The 12,989-nt window shown below is 35.4% G+C and overlaps 1 protein-coding gene across 2 annotated transcripts in view; it reads left to right on the top strand.

The window, feature by feature from the left end:
- Window positions 1-12,989, top strand: part of EPHA3 (EPH receptor A3) — a 407,461-nt gene that overhangs the window by 323,293 nt on the left and 71,179 nt on the right. Inside the window, exons 6-7 of one of the 2 annotated variants that reach the window (XM_027553293.1) lie at window positions 1,448-1,572; window positions 4,389-4,548. In XM_027553293.1, coding sequence (XP_027409094.1) covers window positions 1,448-1,572; window positions 4,389-4,548 — 285 coding nt within the window. Of the gene's footprint in view, window positions 1-1,447; window positions 1,573-4,385; window positions 4,549-12,989 lie in introns of both variants that reach the window. The other variant, XM_027553216.1, reaches the window with a different exon arrangement.

A 12,989-nucleotide genomic window follows, 5' to 3' on the forward strand; every position in this document is an offset into this window, starting at 1 on the left:
CATTAAAATAATGAGACTTTAATTACAAAAATTCATAAGACATTACATATAGTAGAAATAAGAAGACAGAAAATTTGCTGTAATAAATGCTTTAAGTTTACACTTTGTAAAGAAGTGTCACAAGGCAAGTTTAATGAAAGCTCTATTTTTAAGTAAAGAATAAAATAAAAGGCATTTATAGACAGGAATAAATTGGATGGCAGTTTGGATGCAAAAGCTGGCAAGATAATCATAATAATGTTAATAATAATAATGATAGCTGATAATCATAGAAACAGCAAATCCATGTATAGGAAACATCTATTGCTAGCTCTTATAGGAAAGGCAAATACATAGGGTTCTAATAATCCTTGATTTGAGAAAAGTCTTTAAAAAATATGTCCCTTAGTAATGAAAGCAATTCAACAGTTGGTGTTCCTGAGAACTCTTGATTTTTGTTTGTTTCATGTTTGTAATTGTTTTACTGCATTCCATTAGAGAAGAACGCTGCTGAACTTCACAGTGGCGATTTTGGTTGGCCAGTGTACCAAGACTGAGATTTGAAACCAAGAGTGCATTGATGGATAGTATGCATTTTTCTTTTTAATGGAAGGATTTGAAGTCTGATATCACTTAAAACATGTTTAATCTTCCATTAGAAAATATGGTGACCCTGTGATATCTGATCCAGACAGATGTTTTTTATTCATATTTATATTTTTGATAATGCATAGGAAAAACATAACAAAGAGTCACCACCCAATAAGAGCCTCAAAATATATCTAGAGAATTGTGACACGAAGAGCACCCGCTTCCTCAGTACTTCTTATTAAATATACTTTTTTAAGAAATGGAAATGTAAAAGTAGAGATTCTTGTTTCCTGGTATATATATTTTTATTCATGAGAGCTTTTTTGTCAGAAGTCAAGATCTATTTTACTATGTCCTAAATCCTATCTATTTTACAATACACTAAATATTATTATTACCTATGGATACCATGGGACTCCTTGTGCATAATGGATTCCAGTCCTCTTACAGAGTTGCATATGAAAATGTTATCAATGAGCTGAAGACTCTGGCATTCATAACTTTGCAACATTATAACAAATAGGTAGTCCTAATATTTTTTTTCTTTTTTAATATATCAAATATATTTCATTGCTTACATTATAGTAGCAGATTGAAAACATCTGCTCACTTGCCACTAGTCCACCAGCAGCTGAAAATCTCAGCTCATTTCCACAGGCCTCTATGTACCAGGGCTATAATCCAGCTGCTGAGGCTTGATATGGGGCCAGATTAATCCTCAAGAGCCTTTGAAATGGAAATAGTGCTTTCTTGCCAAGATTAGAACAATGATAGGCTCCATTTGCTTGTCCCCTTCCCTCTCTGCTCTTCTTTACTGCCCTTCCCAATCCAATTAATTTTCCTTCTCCCATCATACCCTCCCATCCTCTCTTTACAGCTCCATCACCTGTCATGACGATTAAGAAAGACCGGACATCCAGAAACAGCATTTCTTTATCCTGGCAAGAACCTGAACACCCTAATGGGATCATATTGGACTATGAGGTCAAATACTATGAAAAGGTGGGGAGATAATGTTAAAAGAGTTGAATTGTGTCAGGAAAGAGGTTATTTTCTCATGAGTATACTCTTGCAAAGAAACGAATGACACTGCTAGCTTGTGAAAATGCTCTATTTAGAACTCTGGTCATGTGCTACCTTTGATTTATAGGTAGAGGAGGGTTTAGAAATTATTGTATTGAATATCCCCCATTCTACAGCAATAAGCCATAGCAAAGATGTTACCATTGAATGTAAGCCATCTAGTTATGATATTAGAGATGACATTTGTGTCTTCTACAGGAGACCCTTGTTCTAAACAACCATTATATAGCAATTCCTTCATCTACTGATGAAGTTCCTAAGTTCATTGCATTAAGTTCATTCCTAAGTTCATTCCTAAGTTCATTGCATTAAGCATCATTTCCTGATCTTCACATTCACATGAATTTTATTTAATACTGATATGAATGTTGAACTGGTAACAAAACCATTATATTATTGAGCTGATGATGAAAGCTTTCTTTACTTTGTACAAGGAGATTAGAAGATGGGAGTATGTGTGCCTCACATTATAAAATTGTGTTTGGTAATACAATTGTAAAAAATAAGTACATAATTATTTGTAAGTATAATTCAGGCCATGATATTTCATCACTCTAGGTACCACTTATTTCTCCCTGGTTATAAATTATGGTGAGGTTTGAAAACAAGATGTATTCAAACCTTATCAATAGAGCTGGGTGGTTTCATAGCTACTAATATGAACATAACATATTCATTTATCTGCTGCAGTTTACAAAGTATTTTAAAATGAATTGTGTATTGATAGCTTCTATTTACAGAACATGTCTACATACATTATTTTGAGTTGTTTGATAATCTGATGAGAGTAAGTAAATAGGTTCTTTTACAATTACAAAAACAGAGTCAGTGACATTTGAATTTCTCATAGCCTCATTGCTAATAAACATTGGTTCTCTGTTTTGAATTCTGACAGTCATCACTCCTCATGTAATATGTTTTCCCCTGTGTTGCATATCTTCTTCTAAATGAAAATGGATCATTAAGAGATGTGAGAATTAGTGGTATGGTCAGTTATGCAAAAAAATATGTAATGTATAAGCATTTCTCTGCACTATGTGGTTATGCTGTTTTTTGAAATTAAAGTATTTAACAAGTATGATGCCATTTTTTTCATACTGCCCCCTATAGGGAAAAGGATATGTCTCTTTGACTGAGAGAAAGTGAGACCTAATAAACCTCATTGTGCCAAAATCATAGTATGAATAAATTACCTCCTAGCTTTCAGTGATCCACTGTGGTACTGTCAAATACCCATTTGATCATAATCTTCTATTTTTAAAAATGTGACAGGATAGCAAATATAAGAATCCATGTTTTATAGATGATACAACACAATAAAAAGGTAATTAATGATGCACCTCAGTTCAGACTGGATAGCAGAACCAGGGAACACCCAACTTTTCTGTAGAGCTGATTCAAACATACTACTAACCTACATTCATATCTTTTACAAACATAAATCATTTTCCGAACTTATTTCAAAGAAAGCATAAAACAATATTTTGAAACAATATTAACTAGCATAGGAAAAAGTGACTGAATCTATTTTTATTGTCTAAGCATTTTAAAGTCAATGTATACTTATGTATAATATTATTTTAAATTACTTTATACAAATATTTATAGCAAATATTCATAAATTTTGAAATTAAAATTTTTTTCCAAATATGTATGATACTTAGAAATATTTTTAATGTTTCACTAAGATTTAAGCCCTAAAAGATCTAACTTTGACTAGACTTGACTAGTCAAGGTCTTGACTATTTAGTTCATTAATGATGATGAATACAACCATGTAGATATATGCTTAATAAATTTTTTAACACATAAAATAATGATTTCTGTAAAGTAAATACATTCAGCCTTCTTCATTATTTAATATACTAACTCAAATGCTATCTGATACATAACCAGCATCTTTAGCTAAAAAGTATATGTAATGCATGACTTTTTTTTCTGTAATATTCTATTTAGTTTGGGTTGAGGATATGCATTGTTCTATATCTCCTATTCCAGGCCCATCCCAGGTACCAGGGACATTCCACCATTACTTGAACTTAGGTACTTATATACTAATGTATGTTAAAGGAAAAACACAATTCTATGTAAAGTCAATTTTTATAAACAAGGCTTGACACAAAAAGCCTTTATAATTCATGTACAATGTGAACCTCCCAATGTACAATGTGAATTCTTTGGGGAAATATTTCTAGACATTTATCTGAAGATTTTCATCTCTACTAAACCACAGTGACTTAGATTAAACACATTGCAAATATAGTTGATACTAAGGAAGTTATTAATGTAGAATTGTGCATAAAACTTGGACCTTTTAAAATTTAATAGTTTACAGTTAATAGAAATATTTCTGAGATGCCTGTTAAGCTTAATTCAAGGGATATTTTCCTCTTTGAAAGTTTATTCTTAAAATTAGACTGAAGCTTTCATTCAGCTTTGGCTTTGAAGGTAACTTATTTTCATCCACATATTCATTAACTGGCAAAAATGAAGACTAATTATTTCTGCATTATTTGCAGGGAACAGATTATTTTATCCAAGATGGGACATTCTATAAATATTTCTAGCTTAAAAATGCCTCTATTACATTCAGAGAGTTAAACAATTGTCATATCTTATCCATCATATGAGCTGTGTTAAATCTAAAAGAACTGGTTTAGAGGGGTTCAGCTTTTTACCATCTGACATGACTAGGAAGATTCGGTTTTAACATGATTTTTCTTACCTCAAAGCAGGAACAAGAAACAAGTTATACGATTCTCAGGGCACGAGGCACTAATGTTACCATCAGTAGCCTCAAGCCTGGTACTACATATGTATTCCAAATCCGAGCCCGGACCGCAGCTGGATATGGGACCAACAGTCGCAAGTTTGAGTTTGAAACCAGTCCAGACTGTACGTATTTTCTTCAATACAGTGTATGAGGGAAAGGCTGTTGCAAAGATGTCTGATAATTCATTCTCACAATCAGTTTAGTTAAATATGTGATACATTGAGAGTATATTGCTTCTTGTTGTCGTTCAGTCGTTCAGTCGTGTCTGACTCTTTGCTACCCCACGGACTGCCGCATCCAGGCTCCCCTGTCCCTCACTATTTCTTGGGGAACATTTAATAATTTTGTATAGCATTGTATATGTATACTTGTGCTTGTGTAAGTGTATATCTTTTTTTTTTTCTCTTTTACAAATGGAACATATTCTAATGCCTGGAATGCTTCTAATCTTCTATTTGTCATAAATGTCTTTGAGGAACATTACAATGTTCACGGCAATATTTTAACTTTAATATTAAAGTTAACTTGAATATTAAAGTACCTCTTAATTCAGATATTCCAGGTTCATTGCATGGTTCAATGAACTATAAAGAAAGAAACTTGATGATCCATGAGGAACTTAATATTGTTTTAATTCTCATGGATCTAGTATCATTTGGAGATTAAGGATATCTAAACTTCATTCATCACCTCATTAACATTCACAAGTAATTTGGATATTCCTGTGTGTCTGACTCTAAATTTATAAAATTGGCAAACATTTCCCAATAGCACTCTGCTTTTCTTCAAATGCATTTGGTTCATATTAGAAAAAAACCTCAACTAAAATATAATTTTAAAAAGATAAAATCATGGCTACAATATTAATTAAAATAAACACAGATTAAAGATTTCATTTATCTTATTAATTAAGAAGCTAGTAACAAATTAAACAGATTTAAAGGGAAATATGGAGAAGGCAATGGCACCCCACTCCAGTACTCTTGTCTAGAAAACCCCATGGATGGAGGAGCCTGGAAGGCTGCAGTCCATGGGGTTGCTAAGGGTCGGACACGACTGAGCGACTTCACTTTCGCTTTTCACTTTCGTGCATTGGAGAAGGAACTGGCAACCCACTCCAGTGTTCTTGCCAGGAGAATCCCAGGGACTGGGGAGCCTTGTGGGATGCCGTCTATGGGGTCGCACAGAGTCGGACACGACTGAAGCGACTCGGTAGCAGCAGCAGCATGAAGAACAAATACATATATACATACACATACATATTTGTATGTTTGTGTCTGTTTGTGTGTATGAGTGTAGACCATCAGGAAAACTTACATAAATTGGTTAATCCAAATCTGATTAATATACTGTAGGACAATAACTATAATGATTGAGGTCATCTTTTCTAACATAAAAGTCATATCTCTAGTTAATGAATCATTCTAATTGTAATGAGAAAAATTATATACTGTATATAACTATTCTTAGTTTTTTACTTAGAACTAACTTCACAGTTGTAAAACAGGCTCAAAGACAAAGATGAACACTCTTTAGAAACAGATAATCAAGGGAGAGTCTGACAATGCCCAGCATACAATTGAAATGAAACCCAGTAATCTCTTTTGACAGTTTCAAGGTGCCTTTTCTCTCCGTATCTATATTTCCTATTTTATAAATATTTGATTCATGATACAAAATTGCATTGTTATTGGTATGGTAGAATTTCATGCCCAAATTTCATGTTTCATAGAAATAGTCAAGATTAACAAAAATTATAAAAGCTGTTTAAATTAACATGATAAAATAAATATTTTATCACACATTTTTTGTCAGACAATTAGAAATGCTAGCTCTACCTTCTGCAAGGTATGAGAACCTAGTGTTAGAATTTACGAGCTCACAGCTGAAATATGACAATTCCTCTGCTCAAAAGGGTGCTTCCATCCTCAAAAACATAAATCTACACAGTTGGCCCTCAAGATCTATGGGTTCCACATTCACAGATCCAAAAAACCTTGAATCAAAAATGTAAAAAAGTAGAAAGTCAAGGGATATCTGGAGTAACAGGCAAGTTTGGCCTTGGAGTACAAAACGAAGCAGGACAAAGGCAGAGTTTTGCCAAGAAAATACACTGGTCATAGCAAACCCTCTTCCAAAAACACAAGAGATGACTGTACACATGGATATCACCAGATGGTCAATACTGAAATCAGATTGTTTATAGTCTATGCAGCCAAAAATGGGAAACCTCTGTACAATCAGCAAAAACAAGACCAGGAGCTGACTGTGGCTCAGATCATGAACTCCTAGTTGCAAAATTCAGACTTAAATTGAAGAACATAGGGAAAACCAATAGGCCATTCAGGTATCAGTTCAGTTCAGTTCAGTCGCTCAGTCGTGTCCAACTCTTTGCAACCCCATGAATCGCAGCACGCCAGGCCTCCCTGTCCATCACCAACTCCCGGAGTTCACTCAGACTCACGTCCATTGAGTCGGTGATGCCATCCAGCCATCTCATCCTCTGTTGTCCCCTTCTCCTCCTGCCCCCAATCCCTCCCAGCATCAGAGTCTTTTCCAATGAGTCAACTCTTTGCATGAGGTGGCCAAAGTACTGGACTTTCAGCTTTAGCATCAGTCCTTCCAAAGAAATCCCAGGGCTGATCTCCTTCAGAATGGACTGGTTGTATCTCCTTGCAGTCAAAAGGACTCTCAAGAGTCTTCTCCAACACCACAGTTCAAAAGCATCAATTCTTCAGCACTCAGCCCTCTTTACAGTCCAACTCTCTCCATACACGACCACAGGAAAAACCATAGCCTTGACTAGATGGACCTTTGTTGGCAAAGTAATGTCTCTGCTTTTGAATATGCTAAGTTGGTCATAACTTTTCTTCCAAGGAGTAAGCGTCTTTTAATTTCATGGCTGCAATCACCATCTGCAGTGATTTTGGAGCCCAAAAAAAAAACAAGCTGGAATCAAGATTGCCGGGAGAAATATCAGTAACCTCAGATATGCAGATAACACCATTCAGGTATAAATGAAATCAAATCCCTTATGATTATATAGTGGAAGTGACAATTTGAATCAGGGGATTAGGTCTGATAGACACAGTGCCTGAAGAACTATGCGCTGAGGTTTGTGACATTGTACAGGAGGCCATCCCCATCCCCAAGAAAAAAAATGCAAAAAGATACAGTGGTTGTCTCAGGAGGACTTACAAATAACTGAGAAAAGACGAGACGCTAAAGGCAAAGGAGAAAAGGAAAGATATATCCATTTGAATGCAGAGTTTGAGAGAAGAGCAAGGAGAGATAAGAAAGCCTTCCTAAATGAACAATGCAAAGGAAAAGATGAAAACAATAGAATGGGAAACACTAGAGATCTCTTCAAGAAAATTAGAGATACCAAGGGAGCATTTCATGCAAAGATAGGCCCAATAAAGGACAGAAACAGTGCGGACCTAACAGAAGCAGTGGAGAAGGCAATGGCACCCCACTCCAGTACTCTTGCCTGGCAAATCCCATGGACAGAAGAGCCTGGTGGGCTGCAGTCAATGGGGTCACTAAGAGTCGGACATGACTGAGCGACTTCACTTTCACTTTTCACTTTCATGCATTGGAGAAGGAAATGGCAACCCACTCCAGTGTACTTGCCTGGAGAATCCCAGGGACGGGGGAGCCTGGTGGGCTGCTGTCTATGGGGTCGCACAGAGTCGGAAACGACTAAAGTGACTTAGCAGCAGCAGCAGCAACAGAAGCAGAAGATATTAAGAAGAGGTCACAAGAATACCCAGAAAAAATACACAAAAAAGATCTAAATGACCCAGAGAGCCACAATGGTGTGGTCACTCACACAAAGCCAGACATCCTGGAGTGTGAAGTCAAGTGGGCCTTAGGAAGCAATACTGCTAGCAAAATTAGTGAAGTGATGGAATTCCAGCTGAGCTACTTCAAAACCTAGCAGATGATGCTGTTAAAGTGCTGCACTCAGTATGCCAGCAAATTTGAAAAACTCAGCAGTGGCCACAGAACTAGAAAGATCAGTTTTCATTCCAATCCCAAGGAAGGGCAATGCCAAAGAATGTTCAAACTACCACACAATTACAATTATTTCACATGCTATCAAAGTAGTGCTCAAAATCCTTCAAGCTTCAACAATATGTGAACCAAGAACTTCCAGATATTCAAACTGGATTTTAAAAGGCAGAGTATCAGAGATCAAATTAACAACATCCTTTGGATCACTGAAAAAACAAGAGAATTCCAGAATAACATCTACTTCTGCATCATTAATTACACTAAAGCCTTTGACAGTGTAGATCATTACAACTGTGGAAAAATTTTAAGAGATTGGAATACCAGCCCACCTTACCTGTCTCCTGCGAAATCTGTATGCAGGTCAAGAAACAACAGTTAGAACCAGTCATGGAACAATGGACTGGTTCCAAATTGGGAAAGGAGTCAAGGCTGTATATTGTCACCCTGCTTATGCAACTTACATGCAGAGTACATCATGTGAAATGCCAGGCTTGATGAAGCACAAACTGGAATAAAGGTTGAAGGGAGAAATATCAATAACCTCAGATATGCAAATGACACCACCCTTATGGCAGAAAGCAAAGAGGAATTAAAGAGCCTCTTGCTGAAGATGAACAAGAAAGTAAAATGCTGGCTTAAACTCAGCATTTAAAAAAAGAAGATCATGGCATCTGGTCCCATTACTTCATGGCAAATAGACGGGGAAAAACTGGAAGCAGAGACAGACTTTATTTTCTTGGTTTCCAAAATCACTGTGGACAGTGACTGCAACCATGAAATTAAAGATGCTCTTTGGAAGAAAAGCAATGAGAAACCTAGACAGTGAATTAAAAAGCAGAGACATTACTTTGCCTACTAAGTTCCATATAGTCAAAGCTATGGTTTTTCCAGTAGTCACGTATGTATGTGAGAGTGGGACAATAAAAAAGGCTGAGTGCCAAAGAATTGATGCCTTTGAACTGTGGTATTGGAAAAGACTCTTGAGAGTCTCATGGACTGCAAGGAGATCAAACCAGTCAACCCTAAAGGAATTCAACCCTAAATATTCATTAGAAGGACTGATGCTGAAGCTGAACTCCAACACTTTGGCCAGCTTATGGGAAGAACCAACTCATTGAAAAAGACCCTGATTCTGGGAAAGATTGAAGGCACAAGGAGAAGGGGATGATAAAGGATGAGATGGGGGGATGACAAAGGATGAGATGGTTGGATGACATCAGCAACGCAGTGGACATGAGCTTGAGCAAGCTCCGGGAATGGTGAAGGACAGGGAAGCCTGGCCTGCTGCAGTTCATGGGGTCACAAAAAATTGGACAAGACTGAGCAACTGAACAATAACAGCAGCAATATTTAATATCCTGTGATAAAACCATAGTGGAATAGATAGGAAAGAATTTGAAAAAGAATATATATGTATAACTGTCACTTTGTTGTACAGCAGAAATTAATTAATACAGCATTGTAAATCCACTAGACTGTACTTCAATAAAATTTGTATATATACATATACATATATATATATATATACACATATATATGTACAAAACAATTCCAGAAAATTCCAAAAAGCACAAATTTAATTTATGGCAATCCAGCAACTAGTTACATTGCATTAATTTTTATTATATATTATTAGTAATCTAGAGATGCTTCAATGTATAAGGCAGGATGTGTTTAAGTTATATGTAAATACTACACCAATTTATAAAAGGGACTTTAGCATCCTTAAATTTTGGTATCTATAGAAGGTCCTGGAACCAATCCCCCTTGGATGGCAAAGAGGATTCAAGTCTCAGATATGGAGTCTGTATGTTAGACCTCACCTAATCTTCCTGTGATGGAATGAACACGGAGAAATCACCCTTTGAGGACATAAAAACAAGGATGCAAAATACCGTGGAAGTCCAAATCTCTGTGAAGAGGTTTAAAACAAATTTAAAATTTTAGATGCCGCAATAATAAATTACAATTGCAATTTAAAATTTTCAGTTCTAAGTCTTTTTATAAATTTTAAGTGCCACAAAGAAAGTTCCTCATTTTGAAATGATTGTAGATGGAATTTTTTCAAACTTTTAAATAGTTATTGGCATTAACAACACCAAAATGAATAGTTGCTTTAACAAGAGAGATCACAAATCACAGAACTATAAAAATCAAATATTTATTATATAGTGTGTTACAAACTAGGCATATTGAGGAGCAGGAGGTGCAGAACACCATTAGATAAATATGTATTATATTAATGCGTAGTTTGGAACACCAGTCTAACCTCACACATTCTTAATTAGCAGTTAACCCTGTCTGATAAGTAAATTTGCAAAACCAACCACAAATTCTACAATTGTAATGTGATTCCAAATTTACCACAGATAGAGCTGTGGTCATGTTATGCATGATCTTCTAATGAGGCATCAGTGTCTGAGGTTTAAGAAACATCCCATTTAAAAATGAGATTCTTAGGACTTTTGCAAACAAGTTTTATATTTGCTATATTTCCATTGATTGATAGATCAGATGAAAAGAAGATAGAGAGAAAGAGAACCTTTTTTAATACCCTCCTCCATTTATAAAAATCTTTCAATTGCACAGTTTGATTTTTTTTTAATCCATTCACTCTTAGTATTTTACTATAGATTTCTTCCAGAGTTTAAAAATAAGTAAATATAGGTTTAAACATTACCTTTTTTCTTAGGGAAAAAAGAAAAAAAATGAAAACTCTCACTTCATTTTTTAAATCAAAATGATATCTTCATAAGAACTCTAAGGATTTTTCTTATTTATTACAGATTGATATTTAGAAGATATAAGAAACCTCCTGCTTGGAATTAACAGTATATTGATTATTCTAGTTTTTATTTTTTTAATTATAAAGTTTTACTCATAAGACATATAAATATTTCTTAGTAGAACATAGTTTACTTTATCTGGAATTTAGTTAGTATTTTTTGATCTTGGTTTACCATAACCATATATTTTCCTAAGTGATTTAAAGTTTCTTACTATCAGGTCAAAGAATCTGCCTGCAATGTGGCAGACCCTGGTTCAATCCCTGGGTTGGGAAGATCCTTAGAGAAGGGAATAGCTACCCCACTCCAGTATTCTTGCCTGGAGAATTCCACAAATGAAGGAGCCTGGATGGCTGTAGTCCATGGGGTCACAAAGTCAGACATGACTGAGCGACTAACACACATTATCTATGTGTCAGTGCTTTACATTTATTATCATCATTTTATAGAAGAGGAAACTGAGGCTTAGAGAAGTTAAGTAAGTTTTCTAAAGTTGCTCAATTGGTAAATTATGGGTCTGATTCTAGAACCCATGTATTTTTGTGACAGTATGTAAGGTATTCTCATAAACATGTAATCTGATCCCATTCAGTAAGCTATTCAGATACTATTATTTATTTTTATCTGTGGTCTAGGACACAGAGTTCTTTTTTTTTTTTTTTTTTCCCTTCCTGAGATTGCAGAGCTAGTAAGTAAAGTCAATGAGCCTAGAGTCTCCAGATTTTGGAGTACTGATCCAGTGCTGCTATTGCACATTAAAAAGGAAAAGAAAGAAAGAAAGTTATGCTAAGTCCCCCAGAAAACTTATAGAGTATATATGAGTAAAAGGACTTTCATAGAACAAAGATGGCATCCACCAAAGCAAGACGTCCAGACATGGAACAGTGTGGCATGTTTGAGAAAACTGACAGTCTAATATTTTAGAAACCCTGTGGGCAGAAACTGAATCTGGAGTGTGTGCTTTGTGACTACAAAAGGAAGGCGCAGTGTAGGCTTAAGAAAGGGACCCTGGCGTAAACTGACACCCATTAGGATGACCGTGACACACCACTTCAGTCTCCAATGTCTTAGTTTCCCTATCTGAAAACTGGGAAAGATCACTATCGTGACTCCATATGGTTTTTATATTGATTAAGTTAATTGATGTTTATAAAGTACTTAAAATATCACCTGGTATAGTAGTATAGCAGGCACTGTGTGTGTCCTGTTTAAATGTATAGTATGTAATTTGAACATCCAAGGAATTTGTGGAACAAACATATATGGGATAAAGCTGAGTTTTGGCATTGGAAGAGCTTATTGGATATTACTATTCAAGAAGATTGGCCTGGGGACAATTCAGTCAGCACTGCTAAATGCTTCATACTGCCTTTTCATTGTTTCTAATGAATGCGTATGCAGCAACTTTATCTCTTGGACCCTATTTTTAGGGGTTATTAAGAACGCCTGATAAAAGTAGAGTGGAACCATTATATAAAGAACTTTGTATATCAAAATTAGACTGTCGTATGTAATTTTGTAAGACATGGAGTACTTTTTCCGGTTCTTCACAAGGAAAAGGAAATAACAAAAATAGATTTATTAAATCCTTATTATGTGTTTAGCACTGTTCTAGTATTTAACTTGTATTAACTCCTTTAATCCTTACAACAATCATATTACATCACATAGCAAATTGGTACAAAGCCGGGCATTCTGCTCTTGAGAATGTACTCCTCACCAGTCTTCCTTAGGGAAAGACAGTGGACAGCGTGTGTAGG

The sequence above is a fragment of the Bos indicus x Bos taurus genome, chromosome 1, assembly GCF_003369695.1.
Source record: "Bos indicus x Bos taurus breed Angus x Brahman F1 hybrid chromosome 1, Bos_hybrid_MaternalHap_v2.0, whole genome shotgun sequence".
Lineage (NCBI taxonomy): Eukaryota > Metazoa > Chordata > Mammalia > Artiodactyla > Bovidae > Bos > Bos indicus x Bos taurus.